Genomic DNA, 21,408 nt, shown 5'->3' with positions numbered 1-21,408 from the left:
GTCCCTGACCTCAAGGAGCTCACATTCCAAGCATTACTTTTTTCTTTCCTTTCCCCAACTCCCATCTCTATTAATTTATTAGGCTGCATTGCATGCTCTGCTCTGTGACTCTGTTTGGGATTCTCTTGGCAGAGATGTTGGAGTGGTTGGCCATTTCCTTCTCCAGCTCATTTTACAGATGAAGAAACTGAGGCAAATAGGGTTAAGTGACTTGCCCCAGGTCACACAGCTAGCATTTGAGGCCAGATTTGAACCCAGGATGAATCTTCCTGACTTCAGGCCCAATGGGCACTCTATCCATTGTGCCACTAGCTACCCTATCCTTTTTAATACGTGCATTATTACTTTGAGGAATTTTAAAATGCCTTTTAATTTGTGAATTGCCAGGGCCAAAGAAGTCATCTGGTGGTCAATCAAGCATTTTGATATGGTGGGAATATCCCTAGTTTTGGAATCAGAGGACTTGGATTCACGAAGATCCTGACACCTTTTACTTGTTCAATAACATACTTAGCTTCCCCAGACTTGTTAGCTCAACTCTAAAATAAAGTTTCTGGGACAGCTGGGTGTCTCAGTGAATTGAGAGCCGGGCCTAGAGACGGGAGGTCCTGGTTTCAAATCTAGCCTCAGACACTTCCTAGCTGGACAAGTCACTTAAGCCCTGTTGCTTAGCCCTTACTGCACAGTATGGATTCCAAGATGGAAGGTAAGGGTTAAAAAAAAAAAAATTTGGACTAGGCCTCTGAAGGCTCTCCCAGCTCTTCCTCTATGCACTTTCTGTACTTGGCTGGTGCTAGGGTGCAACACCATCTGCCCGTGAAATCTCTCCATCTTGCTAGAAAACCTGCCTGTGCTTGCCCAAGGTTGGACTCCTCTTCAGGGGGCCAGGGTCACCTGAATGCTCTAATGAGGCATCAAAGAAGGATTAGTTTTAACTTTTTTTTAGTTAATTAAAACACGCTTTCATCTCAAACCCTAAATTTGCTCCAGTCTCACTAATAAAAATCCTCTGTACCTCATTTCATGATCTTCCGTATAGGTAGTTTCAGGCTGGAAACGTGCTATTGCTGAGTTCTCTTTCTGTGGATTCCAAATTCCTCCACAACTGCTTCTTGGGATTTTTTTTTTCATTTGTGCGTTTTTGTTGATAAAAACTTATTAATGTCTTATTGGTTTTTGAAAGATATCATCTTCCTTTCCTATAATGTTAAAAAATGTGGGATAGGTAACTTGATGCCTTTAAAATGTGTTTTTGCCAGATTTTGCCATCCTTCCTGTGTTCTTACTAAGAAACTAATAACCATTTAAAAAAATGCTATTACTTTTGATCAGTGATTCCCAAAGTGGGTGCCACCACCCCCTGGTGGGTGCCGCAGTGATCCAGGAGAGCGGTGATGGCCACAGGTGCATTTGGGGGAGGTGAATAACTGTAAGGGGGCAATGATAGTATGTGACAGGGGGTGCTAAGTAATATTTTTTCTGGAAAGGGGGCAGTAGGCCAAAAAAGTTTGGGAACCACTGCTTTTGATGCTCAAGGAATCTTTGTCTTACACTTTGGTAATTATTTTTTTTTAAATTTTTTTAAAAAACCCTTACCTTCGGTCTTAGAGTCAATACTGTATAATGGCTCCAAGGCAGAAGAGTGGTAAGGGTAGGCAATGGGGGGGGGGGGTCAAGTGACTTGCCCAGGGTCACACAGCTGGGAAGTGTCTGAGGTCATATTTGAACCTAGGACCTCCCGTCTATAGGCCTGGCTCTCAACACTGTAAAAAGTGAAATTTGGGAAATGTATAAAACTACATTTCCCGTGATCCAACATGGTCCAACTGATTTCGGTCTCCGACTCTTGATGCAGGGGAGAGCTTAAATCTCGTGGGTTAGGAGGGAGTGGTCTCTCTTTTTGGCGAGTAGGCGATGGCCAGGAAACAGGAGAAAAAAATGGAGGCGGCAGTTTTGAATGCTTACAAGCGCGTGGTCTAATGATTTTATCTATCAACATGGCTTTAATTAAAATACTAATATATATTATTATAGCAGCCTTTATCATTTTTCATTTTTATAACACCCTGAGCTACCCAACTGCCCCCCACTTTGGTAATTATATTCCTTAAGGACTTGCAGCTTGGATTTCTCCATGCTAAGTTCTTTTTTGCATTTTCTAATTCACACTGGGACTTGTTTTTCAATTCTTTTCTTTCATTTCATTCTTTAATACGCTATCCAGCATGCCCTTTGGAATTCCAATGAGTATAAAGTTCCATTTTTTGTTGGTGTTGTTCCTCTATCTTCTGATTCTATTGCATATCCACAGTTTTCTTTCTTTATAAAAAACAAAGCCTCTTACCTTCTGTCTTGGAATGGATACCAAGTGTCCAATCCAAGGTATTAGAGCAGTAAGGACTGGGGAAATGGGGATAAGTGACTTGCCCAGGGTCACACAGCTGGTATCTAAGGGCAGATTTAAAAAAAAATTTATTTTGAATATTTTCCCTAAGTTACATATTTCATGTTCTTTCCCTCTCCCCCAAATCCCCCTAACTCCTTTAGCCAATGCACAATTCCACTGGGTTTTACAAGTATCGTTGATCAAGACCTAATTCCATATTTTTGATAGTTATTAAGAGTTATTGTTTAGTGTCTACATCCCAATAATATCCCCATCAGCCTAAGGGCAGATTTGAATCTACAATGAACCCTAGACCTGGCTCCCTATCCACTGAGCTGCCTGGCCCCTACAATTTGCTTTCAAATTCTAGTGCCCTGTGCTATTTCATCAGCTTTATCTGTGGAATCTTGCTCCATTATAGCTTACCTTTTGCTACCTTCAAACATCATTTTAGCTCTTGTATGACAATTTATATTTTTGTGGTTTCTTCTCTCCCCATGTTCCATGCCCAGAACAGAACTCACCTCCCCTTTTAAACCATTTATTGCGCCATCTGTTTTATCCCATGGTATTTCTCAGGCCATTTTCAGTGAGTTTTCTTTTTTCAGCACTTATTCCTGCAGAATATTTATCCCCCAAATCCTTTCCGGTCTGAAACTTTTTTGTTCTTGACTTATTAGCCTTTAGCAATTGCTTAATTTATTAACCATCCCTACTTTCTAGGAATTTCTTCTCTGTCCCCCATTTGCCTGCATTTCTTGGAAGATGCAGACCCGGAATGGCCCAGCCCCTCAGGGCTGTGGGCCTCAGGGCTGACAAGCAGGCCTCCCTGATGGAGAGAACCACAGTCCCCCAGGCTAGGAATGAGGCTGGAACAGCCCCAGGGGTTATCTGGACCCTGGCACGGGAGGGCGGCAGCTCCAGAAAGGGCTTCACCCCTGCCTCAGCTCTTCCAGCCCGTGCTGTATTTGTTATTAAGCAGGTGGGCGTCTATGCCTGTGTATGCACGTGGTGCTCTTCACTACCACGGAGCCCACACCGTACTGGGCATGTTCCTGGCAGAGTTGCTGAAGGGGGGGTTGCCGTTTCCTTTGACAGTGACTCGATCAGGGTCACACAGCCAAGCTGAGTGTCTGAAGTCACATCTGAACTGGGGTCTTCCTGACTCCGGACCCAGTTCTCTGTCCATTGAGGCGGCTAGCTGCTGTATATGTGCATGTGTGTGTAGGCATGTTATCTACGTGAATGATCTTATCTGCTACAAACATAGGAATACACACATGTATTTGTACAGAGGGCAGATCGGCAGAGCTTGCTTTCTTCTCATTCTTTCACTTAATTCCACTGAATTCAGTAGCAGTTGTTGGCTGGTTGGTTTTTTTCCCCCAGCCTTCTGAAACACTTTGTTCTGAATTCTCATAATGTTCCAAATAGATGGAGGGAGCAGGCACTTGGGATTTGACACTGCCCTGTCCGGAACATGTTATTATCCCCATTTTGTTGTTGTAGACACTGAGGCACAGAAGTTAAGTGGCTTGCCTGGGGTCACACCGCTAGTGTCAGAGCCCGTCGGCACCCAGTGGTTTCTCTGTCCATTTCCTGCCCTGGCCGCCATGTATGAGCCGCATAAAGCTTGCTCACGGCTCTGCCAGGGCAGGGCCATCTACCCAAGCTCTTGGCTTTCCTTCCAGGTCGGACTGTGAAAGAAAGACACGCGGAGATGGCATTCTAGAAGACAGTATCCCCAATGCCCCGATTCTCCTTCGAAAGCGCGGTTCTTGCTCCGGGGAACACGTCTGTAGGGATTTGAGTCTCTGTTCCCACAGTTTGGGAACAATCCAGAGGCCAAGCCTGCCAAATGGGACCTGGTTCCGGGGCCAGTTGGGTGCGAGGGGGCCAGTGTATAAAAGGGCGGTGGCTCGGCTGAACGCCGCTCCTGAGCATTCCGAGACTTCCCAGGTAAATGTGGTTGTGGCGTCAGCATCTCAGCCTTAGCATGCCCAGAACAGAACTCGGCGGTCCTCTCCAAACCTTCCCCAGAGGGAGCCCGGCTCATGGCCTCAGCATGCCCGCGCCAGAAGTGTTCTCCTTCCTCTCTGCCCATGCGGCCCATCCGCTGGAGCCACCTTCTCTCCACTCTGTTGCAGGCCTCATCACGGGCGTGGAGCCCCAAGCGGCCTTTCCTGATCTGCCCAGGAGCCGTCTCCAGAAGAGTGCTTCTTAGCCTAGCTGTCCAGCTGCTTTATGGATGAGTCTGCTGGCTATTTCAGTTAATAAGCCCATCTTTTCATTTTCCACAGTCGTCGCTGGAGCCAAAGGAGTCCTGGAGCTAGGAGAGGTTAAGCCCCCCTTCTCCAAGACTGTGTACCGGGCAGCGGGGTGGGGGTTGGCTTTCTGCAGCTGCTCTGCTCCGGCTTCTCAGACCGGGGACGAGCGGGCAACTTCTCACGTTTTCTCCTCTGTCATTGGTGGGGGAGGTTCCGGTCTAGGTTCAGCTTTATGAGTTGAATGCTGTGGGCAGCGAACACATTGGGGAATAACAGGCTAGTTGCTGAAGGTTTTTTCTTTCATAATCCTAGTTTATCAAGGTGAAGAACAGGCACCACACAAGTTCAGGGTAGGCTGGTTGGCGACTACCATATGCAGGCAGTTAAGTTGTTTAGTGGTTAGAGAACTGGCCTCTGAATCAGGAACACTTCGGATTGCAGCCCTGGGCAAGGCACTTTCCCTGAGTTTTCTCATCCATAACGTAGGGAAGGCAAGGTCTCTTACCTACCAGTGCTATTGTGAAGATTTACTGCTGCTTAGTCGTTTTTCAGGCATCTTTTGAGGTTTTCTTGGCAGAAATACTGGAACGGATTGCCTTTTCCAGTTCGTTCTCCAGATGAGTAAACCACAGCAAAGGGTTAAGTGACTTGTGCAGGCTCACACTGCTAGAGACTGAGGCTAGGTTTGAACTCGGGTCTTTCTGATTCAAGGCCCAAGCATTCTATCCTCTGCACCACTCAGTTGCTGCTGTGAGGATAAAATGATCTATTTCTAAGGCAAACACCATATAAATGTTAGCTATTGTCTGGGTTTTCTTCCAGAATTAGAATTTATCCAACAAAGAGGAAGAGAGAAACATCTTTCATTTCATTTTAAGCACATTATTTCTATGGGTACCTTTAAGTTTTTTGCCCGGTCTTGTACCCATAATAGGGGAAGTATGAAAACCACTTAAAGTCAAATCCATGACTGCTATACTTGCAATTTTCTCTTTTTTTGTCCTATGCCTGGGAGGTCACTTCAGTTTGAGGACAATTTATTCTACAGTATGGTCAAATTCATCTATCATTTTATAGGATTATGTTGCAAGAATAATTAAAATAAAACCGTAGCATTTAAATGTAGTACAATGACAGTTTACAAAGAATCAGCCTTAAAATGGAAAACAAGAGAACTAATTTCTTTTAACCTGAACCCCAGTTTGAAGATCTACAACCTAAAAGAATACAATTTCCCATGGCAACCTACCGCCATTTTTAGACAGCTCTTATTATTTAGAAATTCCTTCCTATGATTGATCTGGAATTTGTCTTTCAGTAACTTCTCTCTATTTGTCTTAGTTCCGTAGTTAAGAAGTATTGGGTTCAAGTTTTCCTTTGGACATTTATGAGCTGTGTGACATGCTGAGCTAATAATTTAATTTCTTTTAATCTGTTTCCTCATTTGTAAAATGGAGATGCTAACAATGCTACCACACAGGATTGTTGTGAGAATAAAATGAGATGTTTCTACAAACATTGCTTTGCAAGTCTAAAAAAAGGCCTCTTTCATGTCTGCATATGATAACTATTACTGGCTTAAAGGAATAAAATAACCAAAAAAAAATGCAATTCAGAGTTCCAAATACCATACCTTAGATATCAGAACAGTTTTTAAATATGGCCAAATGATAAAACAAAGTGAGTTTAAGGACACAGTGTGCTGAGTTTACTTCTGCAAGTATGGGTCATATTCAAGTCACAACTCTACTTTCCCATCCTGAACACTTTCATGCTTTAAAATTTCCTCCTAGATAGTAAGTTATGACTATGAACAAAACATGTTCTACGTGTCAAAACTGCCTAGGCAGCAGGAATGCTGGGCCCGGAATGTGGGAGACCTGGGTTCCTGTGGGTCTCTGACACATTCTAGTGGTGTGCACAGAACAAGTCACTTAACCTCTAAGTACCTGGGAGCATGGTAGGGTCCATCTATGAAACCAGAGACCCCTTCATGTTGCTATGACAGATCCTGGACATATTTATGAATTCAAAATTAAACAAATGGATATGCATACACACTACAGTGAGTCAACTTTAAGAATATCAACCACATTAGTTTCCAAGTTAAAGCTCTGGACCTATTTAAATTCTGGAATGTCTTTATTAATAAACCTGTGACAGACATTTGAAGCCTAGAATATGTCAAAATGAGGTATTTACTAATATAAGTGTAAAGAAATTCCAAGGCACCAAGAGGACAGATTGGGGAAATAAAACTGCAGGCTGTCACAAAAAGGTATAATTACATTCTTCCCAGTTATGCTGTGTTGTGTTGTTATGCTCAGAAAGTCCTTATGGAACATGAACAGCAATGCTGCTATCTTATAAGTGACAGCACCCTTGACTGCACGGGCCACTACTTCATGAGTACAGAGGTTTAAAAAAAATGACAAACAAAACAAAACAAAACAACAGAAAAACCCACCATGACTGGACTTAAAAATTCAAATGCTATCTATACCTAAGAAACCAAAACAGTTTAAAATATTATCAACTGTTAGAAACAACAAAGGTGAGTTTAAGCATAAAGTATATATTTATACCACATAAACAAATGAAAAAAAGTATTACATGAAGAAAAATAACGTAACAGTATTTATGTAGGTACCTAACATACTGGCATGCTCTTACATCTAAAAACAAAAACGTAACATTTGTACTATATATATATATTTGACAAGTGTTCATTTAATTCTCTAATATAAAACATTTAAAATGTGGAGAGTACTTTTTCAAGATACAGAAAAGTTTTGTTTAGATAGGCACACCCACTATTCTTATAAAAACATGCTTACAAAGTGAAATTCAACTGAGCACTCATTTCCAAGATGTGCAAAAGCTATTTAACTGTTTAATCATATTGAAGTTGTCTCCCCTTTTTGCATTGCTTAAGCTCCAACACTGATTGGTATGATTTATTTTTGTTACATAATTTACTGTTATTTCCCAGTTTTTCCTGCCAGAGTTCATTACACAGTGCAGCCATTTAATGCTGAGCATGTATTCAAGACCACTCACTTCTCTGATTAAAATATTATTGCTTTAATTAATCAAGTTTTTTAAAAAAAGGTATTTCTGCTTTTTAAAAAAATCTGCTTCCATAAAATATTTTCTTTTGATCACCAGAAAAACCAAAGTAATTTGGATCATCAAGCAGACAAATGGTTTGGAAGAATTTTTCTGTCTGTTTGAAAAGAATATGAGTGTTAAAAGGCTGATAAACCTAACGGTTACAAAATTGGTTTAGTGTTAAAAACAATTCAAGGATACCCAGTTAAGGTCAGAACCCCTATCAATGCTATCCCCAATCTACCAAGATTAAGTACTTTTAAAAAAACTATATAGGAAAAACAAGATCTTAAAAGTAACATCATGGATGTGACTTGAACTCCAGGAAGAAAGAAGCCTTGTTATTCACTCTGGCACACTAGACATCTGACATCACTATACAGTGAGGTGTGCCAGGAAGCTACAAAATTAAGGTATAAATTGACAAGTTAAGGTAGAAGGGAAATAAGATGTAGATATTCTTGTTTTGTGTTTTTGTTATCAAATTATATAATACCTTTACATTTTGAAATAATATTCTTTTAAATGACCAAGTGGCAAGATAGGGTAGGAAGGGAAGAAAACCCCCCCTAAAATCTCTATATCAAGGTCCCATTAACATTACAAGACCCCCAAGTTTATGTGCTACTACTGAGGATGAAACATTAATTTGTGAATTTGGCAGAATAGAATTTTAGTTCTCCTTCAGAGTAGCTTTGATCTTATGCACATTTAAAAACAAACAAACATGCTGTACCATCTACATACTATATTGTGCATTCTAAGTAGTATTCTATTTTTTCTAAAAGACTATCACACCTACACAGTGCATTTTCCCCATACTCAATTTCTCCACTGCTTTTTTGCTTAATAAAAATCCCTAAAGTCAACTGCTATGAACCATCAACCTGGAAATCATTATATATAACACAGTGATTGAGTTTCTGGAGCACTGACATTTTCTAACATTAAACTTCTTGCTTTCACTTTTGTACTCTTTTAAGTCCAAGGGCCAAACTACTCAGAATGCATAATTAGGAAAAAAAAAAACATATCCCTTGAGCCAAGACTTTTCAAATCAAGCTTCAGCCAGGATTTTTTTCCCCCTTAATGGCTAAGTTATAAAACCCTTGAAAATAAGGGCTTATCATGGAAACATTGACAGACCCTTAATTATAGAGGTACTAGCTGGTGTCTCTATAAATGATAAACAAAAAATTACCTCATAGCTTATACTGAAGTTGATTCATTGCTCATTTTGTTCATTAAAAAAAATACTCTTTGGAACTGTCATTTTCTTGTAGACAATGCAGTCTAACATCTCTTCCTGTTAAAATACAGATATAATCACACCCCTCTCTATCGCTGTGCTTAATTCATCTATCAAAATGCACTGAATTAATTACCTGATCCCTTTGCCAGTTAACACATAGCCTAATAGTCTTCTACATTCTATCTAGGGCAAGATTTCCAGCACAGAGGTTCTTGTATTTCATAAGGACAGTCTGGTAATTATCATAAGGTGGGGACCTTTTATGGTCCAAATTTTAAGATTCCCCTGGTGTTTAATCTATTTTCTGTATATTGTAGATAACTTCAGCAAACAAATGCTTGTTAAATTAACTGCATGAAAACATTTTTCTAGCACTGTCTTCCAAGATGAGAGTAAGGAAAAACTTTTAATAAAAAAATCCTTCTTCTGTTGTGAATGCTATTTTCCTTACTGATTTCACCAGGATTTTGAGAAGCCCATGTGGGCTGAAGCTTAAACAGACAAAAAAGCATTCCTTTTGTTTGTTGCTCTCAAACCAAACATTGTAGGTTTTTTGTTTTGTTTTGGTTTTTTTTTGGAGCCTACAGAGCGCAGGGCACTGATGCAGGACTTCTGTCTGGAACACCCAATTCCCTTTCTCCCCAACCTCTACATACCTTTGGACTGCCCTCAACCAGTTTTAAACTACACATTTTAGTAATAGGCATGAAAAACAAGCCACTGGTCATGTTTTCTAAATGGATACATTCAAAACTACCTTTAAAAAAATAAACTGAAAAGTTACAGGGAAAACATATAAAACTATATATTCAACTATCAATCTAACATAAACATATGGTAAGTTTATATAATATATGTATAAAAAAGGGCAATCAAGATTTAAATAAGACTGTGAAACCAGGAAATGTAGATTTCACCATAAAGAAAACTACAATAACCCTCCCAAACTATAACTACTATGTTCACTAATATGATAAATTGTCTCATTCCTGACAGACAGAAATTAGCTAGAGTATGTGGCAATAATTCATGTGTTTCTATAGAAACTGTCCCATGCTTTTTAATATCTTAAAAGTAGAATCCAGGGCGCTATATGACTTATGACAGAGCTAATAGTGGAAAACACAGGCTATCCGACACAAGCCTCACTCTTGGTTTGAGCTGTACCCTCCTCTGTGTCAGTGTCGAGGTCTTTTGATCAGATACATCATTTGGGGCTTGTCAGACCAGTAAGTCATGTTTTTCCACTTGCCACAGGCAGCTGAAGAGACAACTACTTGAATAAACTACAAGCTGTGACATGTAGAATTTAACTCACAAGTCAGAGTACTTAGCTAAAATGATAGGTGAACACATAATTGGGCAAAAGGAATGGTATTCATCAGCCAAACAGGCTCATTTCCCCCAACCCCCAAAACGAACAGTAGTTGCAACAGCAATAGAAATAGAGATCAAAACCAAAGTTGTTGATTCTTCAGAGCCAACTGTAAAAGAGGTCAGCAATATATAACAGCAGCAATGGACAAGGAAGAGCAAAATATGGGGATGAAAGACTCTTGCTGGATGTTGGTTCAGCTCTAAGTAAGCCAAAAGTCTGCCACACTGGCTTATTTGGAAAATTCAGGTTACACATATCTTATTTCTTTAGATCCTTCACAGATGTAGAATTTAGTCTCCCTGAGGCTTCTATAACCATGTAAGAAAGCTCTCTTTATCTAGCTTGGTGGCAGCCAGAACAGATTCCATGTCATTAAGGATGTCAGAACTCAAAGCTTCCTGAAGACTTGGCATTAGTTCTTCTCCTTCTATGTTCATTCCATCTCCTTCCAGTGTCCCAAGGTCCACGTTTGTCCCTGGAATGGCTTCAAGGTAATCTGGAAAACGGTTTTGCTGTGAGGGTATGTTGCTTTGGCTGATACTATCACCTAATTGGGACAACAAGAAAAAAGGGAGTTAAGTTGTATGGAAAAGGAAATGACATCAAGGTTATGCTTACCAGACAAGCACTTCAAACAGACACTGTAGAAAGCAGTTCTGAATTCATCTTTTAGTTTGGTGTTCTAATTTTGTTAAGAAGACATTGAAATATACCCTCTTTCCCAAAGGAAATCATTGATTAAAACCAAAATCTACCAGTAATCCCTAGAGTTCATTTTAGATTTTACAGGCATTCATTCAACCAACAAACACTTATTAAGTACCTAATATATACTTGTTAGCCTAGCAGGAGTTAAGGAGGGGAGGAAGGATTTTGAGGTTAAAAGGAATGCAAGCCCTCTAAAATTAAGGTATATAAAGAGAAAGGCCATTCATGTATATGCATCGAATATTCAAGTCACATTCCAAGAAACCATTGTGGTTAAGTGTCAAAATTATTGAGAGACACTTTTTTAAAACAAGCAAACAAAAAACCTTTAGAAGTCTTTATTAAATACTCTGAGGTTAGAGGAAATGATGAAGGGGAAAGAAGTTAAGATATCTACCTTCTCTCATTTCATTTCCATTCACATACAAAACACACATAAATCTATACATAAGAATAGGATTCAATGAGCAGGGTAGGGGAGTAAGGGCTAAGTGCTATAAACATTAAAAAAGAGACTACTAGAGTTATCAAGAAAACTGTGGAGAATGCAGGGCCAAATTAGAACTCAAAACTGTTTGGATTTTAATTAGCAGAGGTAAGAGGCATCCATGTGTGGAAGACCAACATGAGAAATATTTTGGAGACAAAGCAAACTTTAGCGACATTATCCACTAAATAATCAATTGGCCTATAGCAGAACTGACTAGCTTGAATTTTAACTTTTCTTTTCATTGGTGTTTGTCCTTTGTCAAAGATATTAATTAAAAGCCAGTGAGAGGGCCACCAGGTAAGCCACAGAAAAGTACATTCTGGGCATTGTACTAGGCACCAACATATAAAAATGAAAAAGGAATGTTTGAGTAATCCATCTGTAGAAAAATGAGATGACTAAATGAGAATCTTCTGTCTCTCCTGCTAGGGACCAGGTACTTTTCCTCTTATCTCCCTAAAGACTTTTGCAATTGTTAAGCAGAACTATATAACTTTAAGCACCAAGACCTAGCTCTTTTAAGTTACTTTACCAGATCCTCATCACCCAATATGCTGTCCAACTATCAGAGAAGGAAGAAAAGCCGTGTATAACTCATCAGAGCTGTTAGCTAATTATAGTTCCTTTTTTGAGGATCATTTCAAATTCCATCTCCTACAAGAGCTCTTTGCTCATTTTCCAAGTTGCTAATGCCCCTCCCCTACAATTACAATGTATTTATTTTTCTGAGCATTGAATATTTCCCTTCCATATGCTTCCTGGGGGCAGGAATCATTTATTTCTAGTTTTTGTATACCTGGTTATAGTTATAGTATAGTTATTAGATTGAGTAGAAACAAAACACACTTTTTAAAAAAGATAGCATTACTATATGACCAGAAAACCAACCTGTATCCATTTCATCAACACTATTGAGGAAGTCATCTGGGGTTCTGGGTACACTATAGCTGCTCATGCTCAGCCCACTGTCTGTACTCTCATCTCGGGAATGATAGGTGCCGCTGTAAATAATAAGGGTTGAAAGTTAATGTAGGATATTTGAGATAGACTTTAAAAATAGAAACAAACCTATTGAGCACCAACATTCCTCTGAAAGAAGATTAGAGAAAAACTCAGTTTAGCAACTCTGGAAGACTGTCCTTCCAGACCTCAGATATAACCAGTAGTCAGTAGAGTGAAGACAAAGGAATTACAATTGAAACTGCCAGCAAAAAGGAAACCAGCTGTTCTCAAATCCCCTTCCTCCTTTGCCCCAGATGCCCAAGGCCAAACTTTGGGTCCAGGGGCAGCAAGAAAAGCCTGTTTTTTAAGAAAGAAACATTCATCTATTCTATACCATACCAACCAATCTTTGCATATAGAATACTCAAATTTCTCAGCCACTTGACCAGGTTTTCACTAAGTACAATTTCTAAGGGCCAAGACAGATAGTCAGAGGAGCCTAGCTACAGCTGGTTGGCATCAGAGTGTCTTGATTCCCTCAGGGGGCATCAGCACAAACAAGAAGTTCCAAACATTGGGGTGCAGGTGGCAGGTGCTACAGGCCCACACTAGACTTATGCTAAGTGCTCAAAAACTCTTATGTAGAATTTGAGCCAAAGAAAAAACCAACTCAAAATAAAGAGCCACCATTCCTTCTTGGAGGAGGCTAAAACAAATGAGTCACTCACACTACCTTAAGGGAAAACGATAAGTTGTAGAGCTCAATCTCTTGTTGGGGTTACTGCATCTTTTGGTTTTAAACAGAACAGAGAAGCTTGAAAAAATACCTCAGTGAATATTCCTTTGAGTAAAATTATAGGAAAAGAAAGGTTTTTCCTTAGGCTAAATTAAAAAGCTTTGAAAAATAGACAAAGGTATAGCAAGCAAACAAAGATTATTACTTCTATAAATAGTGCTGTTGGTAAACAAGCAACATTGAAAGCTCATTTGGTTGCCTATAAAAAGTTGTGACTGAAGCAGTTTAACGGTCAAATATTAAGATTATGCTATAGAAAAGTCTATGGTCCAATGGAAATAGATACTGCTTTTAATTGTCTTAAGAAGAATATGGAGCCCTTATTTTTCAATCAAGAATCTAGCTTGAAAAAAAAGGAAAAAAAGAATCTAGCTTGAGGAACTACTCAGATGAAAAGCATGGCTTTAAAATATTTTCTACAGCCATTCATTCAACTATCCTCATTTCTTTATCCCTTTATCCTTGCCCCTGATCAGAGAATCTCCTCTTATAAACAATAATAGACTTAAAATCTCATGGAAAAGAATTTCCCTTGCCTGGTTTTAGTCATATTCACATTCTCAAACAGATCCATAAAAGTAAAGTTAACCCTACTCTTGGGAGACTTGCAATATAGTGAGGGGGAAATAAGAAATAACAAAGAAAAAATATATACTATATGACACAAAGAAGAATATGATAATGGAAAAGGAGACAAGTAATATGAGAGTTGGTAAAGAGGTCACTTCCAGCTGGGAAGATCAGGAAAGCCTTCATGGATAAGGCCAAACTCAAGCTAAGCCTTGACTGGCTTGGGGGGGTGGTGGTGGAGTGTCACAGGAAAAAATATAGAGGGAGCATTACAGAATGGGATATTTGCATGGACAGAGGTAGGAAGGCATGTGATGAGGTAAAGTCCGGAAGAGCTAATAATTCTGTTTGACTCAAGTGTACAAAGAATATGTGAAGTAGTGTGGAATAAGGTTGTATAGATCTCTCTTGGAGTGAGATTAGAAGACATGAAATGGCAAGCTAAGGAATTTGTATTTTTTATGTAGGCAGTAGAGAGATTTAAAATCTTTGAGCTTGAGGGTGGTGTGTGCAGAACTGTGCATTGGGAAGAGTATTTTGGCAGCTTTGTGAAAGATAGATTGGAGAATGGCAGGCCTGGGTACAGAGAATAGCGGGAAGCTATTGCATTACTTAGGTGAAAGGTGATGAAGACCAAAACCTGGCAGTGTGAGTAGAAAACTCAGAAAACTGGAGATCGTAGAAGTAAAGTTGACAAGAAATGGCAATGGGCTAGATTTGGACAGCCAACAGGGTTGAAGAAGTATGAAAAACCAAAGATGATCCCAAAGTTTGAGACCTTGAAGCCTGGCAATATGAAGTTGTTGGGGTTTGGGTTTTTTCCCCCCCAGAACAAGTGAAAAACTGTAAGATAAAGGATAATTTTTTGTTAAAGTTGCATTTGACTCATTGCATCAACAAGAAATAGGAATCTAGGGAGAAGGGAAAGATTAATGGAAAAGACTGCAAGTTCAGTGAACTTTCTTATTCTGAACCATAAGCATAAGAATTCTTGTTTTTTTTCCCCCCAAAAGCATGTATGTTGATAAAATTAAAGAAAAATCTTAGACAAATTCAAATAATCTTTTATAATACTTTTCTAAACTATTGAGGCCTTGGGTGCAAATCTAAACTTCTTCACTTACTGTGTGACTTAGGCAAGTTCCTTAATGTCTATGCCTCAGTTTATTTATTTGAAACATGAAAAGGTTGGACTAGATGGTTTCTGAGATTTCTTTTTGTCCCAAATTTATTTCCTTAGGATCCTGTAAAATATCAATGCTCTGGTCTACACCACTGTTTTTGTTAGTATACAAAGTATATAATCTTTCTTTCCACCACTATAGGAGGGGAAATGTGGCCAAGTTATCTAAGTATATGTAATAATAATAGTTATTGTTCATATAGTACTCTAAGGTTTGCAAAGTGTTTTACATATGTTATCTCATTTGATCTTCACAACAATTCTGTAAGGTACTATTATTAGTACCATTCTGCAGATGAGGCAATGGAGGCTAATGGCTAAGTGACTCACCCATCCAAAGTCATGCAGCTATTAAATTAAGTATCTGGGACGGGACCTGAACTCAATACAAAATAACAATAAGAACAAAAAAGTACCTGCAGAAAAGGAGGTACTAAAAAGGTCCGAAAAAGGGGACATATATCTTAAAAAATAGACCAAGTCTCCCCTCGTCCACATGCTCATCTCCAGAGTAGGCAGCGGCTTTGGGGCTAACACTCTTGGGGGACACACTGGTTATAGGGGAAGTCATTCCCTGTCTTGGCTATTGCCAACGGGGTCATTTTCCCATTTCACCCATAAGAAGACACAAAGGGCAAGGAGAGGAAACACATTCAGGCACTGGGTTAATGTGTGACCCAGCCGAGGAAAAGAAGGTAGAAGGAAAAGCAGAAATAGGGAGGTGATAGGTACGGCCATTCCAGAATGTTCTACAGGTAATTGGTTACTCTCAGGATGGCTGGCTCACCCCTTTCCCTCTCAGATATATTCTCCTTGAAGCTCACTGCCCCTCAGTCATCTCCGCAGAGCCATCAAGCTCCCCAGGGACATCTGGCACCGGGTGCAGAGAACGTGCCTGAACCAAGCACAACCTCCTGCCCCTTTACAATTTCCCATTCAAGGAGACTGGCAACATGTCTCCCCCACGCTAAAAGCCTTAATCTACTTTCTTCTCTTCTAATTAAATATATATATTTTTCTCTTAAGTACTAGCATTACATACAAATTAAAAATAAATCCACTTTGTAAGTTTTTCTTTTACATATTGGCTGTTTGACCCTGGGCAAGTCACTTAAACTTCCCAAGTAACTCTAGGTATTCTCTATAACCATGAAATCACAGGCTTAGCCCCTATCCCTATCTTAATGTAGTAGTAGTACTTATTATTCCTTATTACATTTCAGCTCCCACCTACATGCCTTTGCAAAGGCCGCCCCCTGTGCCTGGAATAATCTTCTTCCTCATCTGTCTCTTGGAACCACTAGTTCCATTCAAAGTTCAGGAAAAGTCCCACCTTCTACACGACAGCATTCCCGATTTCTCCCATTTCACAATCTTTTACCTCATGAAACCACTTTAAATTTGTTCTTTAGTAATTTGCTATACTAGAACCTAATCTACAAGGGGAGTAGATTAGATTTTGTCTGTCTTTGCACCCTCATGATCTAGTATAGTGCCTAGCACCTAGTAGATGCTCAATAAATACTTGTAGAATTGAATTGTGGCTAAAGGAGGCTCTTGACTAGCTATTCCAGGATACTATATGCTATCTCTAACACCACTGGAAATAAGTTCTTCATTGGAAATAACTCTCACAAATGTAGTCACTGAACTTCTGGGCTTCTGTTTTCTCCTATGTTTTTAAAAAAGGGGAAGTCAAGCAGACAATAAAAAAGTATATTCACACAGCTCTCTCATTTATTTATTTATTTGCTCATCTACCCACCAACTCACTAATTAATTAATTAATTGATTGATTGATTTTAGGCCCTTACCTTCCGTCTTGGAGTTAATACTATGTAGAAGAGTGGTAAGGGCATGACAATGAGGGTCAAGTGACTTGCCCAGGGTCACACAGCTGGGAAGTGTCTGAGGTCAGATTTGAACCAAGGACCTCCCATCTCTAGATCTGGCTCTCAATCCACTGAGCCACCCAGCTGCCACCCACATAGTTCTTTAAGGTATATAAAATGCTTTTCTCAAAATGATAAGCCATTCACAGATGAAGAAATTATTTTGGAGCGATTAAGGTTATACAATTAGTATTAGAACTGGTATTTAAATTCACATCTCTCCACATTTCAATTCTCTGCTTTTTCTATAATGTTTCTCTTTAGGGGATCTTTCCAGCTATAGTAATTCAAATCCATACTTTTAAAACTTCTGGGATGTAAATTATTAAGTTGAGGATATCCTGAAGATAAGGTCCTTATAATGTCCTCATTTGATGTTAGAGATATTAATTTAAATAAAGGATTAGATGTATACATTATACAATTCATAATAATGAATTTCCTCCTATCTTTAACAATATGGAGGAAAAAAGAAACGAATTTTGGTGGATGCACATAATCAGTTGATTTGGTTCTAGGAATAAACTCCTTTTTATAGTAATCAAGTAGTTGCTCTGCTTTGATAATTAACTGACTAGATTCCATCTAGGACTTAACTTTCTTACACCAAGTAGAATATTAAAAGGTATTTTTCACAAGAATTGATAAGTCCATAAAATCACCCTGAGCACTTGCCATTTTCCTTGTAATGGAAATGAAGTTTTTTCATGTATATAATTATCACCTTCTACATGAGTAAAACTGTTGCATCCCAATAAACCTGAGATTAAAATCAGGAGTATTTTCTTGTGGTCAATACACTAAAATAGCTGGCAAGAATATATATTTTTTGGTACTAAGCAGGAATTTAAATTGGAAGGGGGGCTGACTTGCTCTTGTTTAAATTTGAGGGGGAGGATATAAAAATAAAACCATTAAGCCTAGAGAAAAGTATCCTTTACAAAGACACATATATTTTACATCTGTGATAAATGGCACAGGAAATTGACAATTCGATCAAATTCATTAATAAAAAAAGATAAATAATGCTGTTACACTGAAAATTTGAATAATTTCAGATAATTTATGTTGTTTTTTTTCAGATGAAATAAATTATTCAGTTCCAAGTTAAAAGCTGATTAAGTTGCATATTATCCTTAAGAAAGCAAAACAAGTCTCTAAACATTAAGACAAAACAAAACCAACTTTGGCTCTTTAAATCTATTTAAGAAAAACCAAGACCATCAAGATAAGATTAAATGATCAAGTGCCAGAAATATTTCCTTAAGACTAAATAGCTATCTGAAACTACACAGATGTTTTTAAACCTGGAAGGGTGAATCAATTTAGTTAAACCTTGATTTAAAATGCCCTTCTAGGCAAAGAACATGACTTGTTTCAGCATGTAGTCTAATTCCAGAAGAGTACTACTTAACAGCACTTATGTAATCTGTCAGAAACACAAGATTTGTAACTAAGCAAAAAAACAAAAATGTCCTTAAGCTAAAGGATTTCCAAGTCCTGCCTTTAGTCTTAATGCATTCTGAAAAAAGCAGATTCCTACATTTTCTCTCCTTGAACTACAATCTTTAGAGGATACAATCATATCTAGAGCTAATGCAACGAGAACTGAAAATCTCTATAAAAATACCTGTAAATAAATCTCAAGATACAGCCCAACCTATGTTTTGGATGCAGCTCACTTGATCACCTAGAAAGGAATTCACATGTCCTTTCATGATTCTGTAATTTTAAATAACTGTTAGTCAACAGATTAGGCACAGGCAAACATGTTCTGACTCTGAATAAGAATCCATTCTACAAGTCTGAACAGTTTACTTCCTCTCACAGGAGACAGCTTTTAATCCTCAACTTTTAGTGGACTTGCCATTTAAGGAGAGATTCATTTACAGCTGTGGCTTTTGGCACACACAGATGTTCAAAATAGACTATTAAAGTACTGAGCAAAATGATCTTAAAACCATGATCTTTTCCTTATTTTTGCCAGTGGCTACTCCTACAAACCTGTTGAGAAAGGGATCAGAACTATTTGTAGTCATGGTTCTCAATTCCTGATTCATTCCAGGAGAGGATACTGGATTCTGAGTTCCACCATCTTGTTCCATTGTTGGTAATTGGCTTCGGAGAGCTATTTCCTATAGAAACAAAAATAAGATACCAGTCCATTGATCAACAAATAGAGCATTTGTAAGAAAGATTAGAAAACAAAAACCATTCCTTCCCTCATTCATCTCCTCTTTAGAATCAGATGTAGAAGGACAAATGTATATATAAAGTTGAGGCATACTTTATAATTAAAAACAGAAAAAAGATCACTCCAAGTCAGAAAGAACGAATTTCTCTAAATCAAGTCAATGAATACGAACTTAAATGATATAAATTGTTAAGATTGTAATCTTAAGGACAGGGACCGTTCTATTTTTAATTTCTGTATGCTTATTTTTTAAAAAACCCTTATCTTCCATCTTAGAATCAAGGCAGAAGAATGGTAAGGATTAGACAATGGGGGGTTAAATGACTTGCCCACGGTCATACAGCTAGGAAGGGCTAGAGTTGAACCCATGACTTCCTGTCTCTAGGCCTGGCTCTCAATTCATTGAGCCACCCAGCTGCCCCCTCTGTATATTTATTATAGTAGAATGGAAGTTTTCTTGGGGGCAGGGACTATTTCAGCTTTTGTATCCCTAGAACTTATTCTGTTTGGCACACTTAGCTGATTGAATCCATTAACATTTGCTAAAGTGAAATTAATAAAATAAAAGTTTATCTATGAGACTTATTATCTTGTTTCTAGTATCTTCCCATGTAGGTTCATTCTCTTTCTCTCACATGCACACAACATCCTTGTTACCTAAGCAGGCAAAATACTTAAATGGGCTAAGAGACAGTGCAGTGTAGTGAAAGTCTTGAGTTCAAATCACACACTGTACACATATTAGCTGTCTGATCCTCAGCAAGTCATTTAATTTCTCAGCGTTGGGCGACTCTCTTAAGATTAGAGTGGCAGAAGTGGTATAGACATTCACCGTTATATCAATAAAAGTACAGATATGGTCTCTCTCCATTCCCTACTAGCAAGTCAGTTAAGTCTTTAAGCAGCAAGAACAAGAACAACAATAACAAACATTTATATTGCACTATTGTGCCAGATATTTTGCTAAACATTTTATAAATATTTTCTCTTTTGAATCTGATAACATCCCTTCTGGTAGGTCATATTATTATCTTCATTTCAGATGAGGAAACTGAGGCAAACAGGGGTTAAATGTCTTGCTCAGGTAATAAAGTGTCTAAGCAAGATGTGAACTCAAGAAGATGAGTCTTCCTGATTCTAGGCCTGGCACTATCCACTGAGCTGTCTAGCTGCCTTTTCAACAAAAGAAATGATTTAAAAATTAACTTCATTTTACTTCTCAGTCATCTGTTGGTTCTTAAAAATTTGTAAATGTTCATATTTACTTACAGCAAAAGAAAGTAAAATTCATAAAGCATGTTTTCCCTTTTTAACAGGGAGCACTGAACAAAAGACCCTTCCTAAATTTGATATGAAATTCTTCTTTTGGCATTGGAGCAATATGACATAGGAGAAAAGGCCCTGGAGACCTGGGTTCTAATCTCAGTATGATTACCATCCCCCCAAATGGGACAAGTGATTTAGCTTCTCTAGGTTTTGATTTTCTCATCTATAAAACAAGGAGGTTACACTAGGTTTTTTAAGGTTCCTGCTGGTTCTAGACGTCTTAAGATTCAGGATTATTTTTTGTCTTCCACCAGATAAGGAGATATTTCAGTTTTCAAAAGAGAAAAAACATGGCACCTAAATGTCTCCACAAGTTGAGAAGTTTAAGGCAGGCAATACATGGTTTCATTTTATACATGTTTAGAGACTGCAGAAATCAACCACTCATTACCATTTACTACCCTGGGCTGAGTGTTAAGACCTTCTAAAAATTCCCCTTTAATTCAAGCAACTCAAAAAAGGATTTTATCTGAAAGGATGCTACTTTTAACTGGCTAGCATGGTCACCTATTTCCAGTTAGTAAAGGCTGAAGCATCCCCCCATAGCTTTGGATATCTGAAATATAGACTTAAAAAGTTTAATGAAAAACTACCAAATTTATCTTTAAAATACATCATGTGTTAAAAACAAATGGATATGATATAGTGATTACATAATTATAAGGGGACTTTGTATTCCCATATTCTTCTCTGTAAAATGAGAAATGAGTGGGAAGGGGCAGGGGGTCACGCACACGTGCCAGCTGGGTGGTTCAATCAGGTCCTAGATTCAAATCTGGCCTCAGACACTTCCTGGCTGTGTGACATTGCCTGGCCCTTACCATTATTCTCCCTGACCAATCTATAGGACTGATTGTAAGATGGAAGGTAAGTGTTTTAAAAAAAAAAAAAAAAAAAAAAAAAGAGGAATGAG

At 38.5% G+C, this 21,408-nt stretch overlaps 1 protein-coding gene across 8 annotated transcripts in view; it reads right to left on the bottom strand.

Moving 5' to 3' along the window:
- Positions 1–6,776: 6,776 nt before the first annotated feature.
- The window catches only part of YAP1 (Yes1 associated transcriptional regulator), a 160,983-nt gene continuing 146,351 nt past the window's right edge, over positions 6,777–21,408 (bottom strand). For all 8 annotated transcript variants that reach the window (XM_044668499.1, XM_044668501.1, XM_044668500.1 and 5 more), the window contains 3 exons: positions 18,980–19,110; positions 12,481–12,593; positions 6,777–10,941 (listed from right to left, as the gene is read on the bottom strand). In XM_044668499.1, coding sequence (XP_044524434.1) covers positions 10,703–10,941; positions 12,481–12,593; positions 18,980–19,110 — 483 coding nt within the window. In that variant the 3' untranslated portion in view covers positions 6,777–10,702. The remainder of the gene's footprint in view (positions 10,942–12,480; positions 12,594–18,979; positions 19,111–21,408) is intronic.

Source organism: Gracilinanus agilis, chromosome 3 (assembly GCF_016433145.1).
Source record: "Gracilinanus agilis isolate LMUSP501 chromosome 3, AgileGrace, whole genome shotgun sequence".
NCBI lineage: Eukaryota > Metazoa > Chordata > Mammalia > Didelphimorphia > Didelphidae > Gracilinanus > Gracilinanus agilis.
Note: the sequence above shows the minus strand (reverse complement) of the source record. Positions and strands in the feature narration are given on the sequence as shown.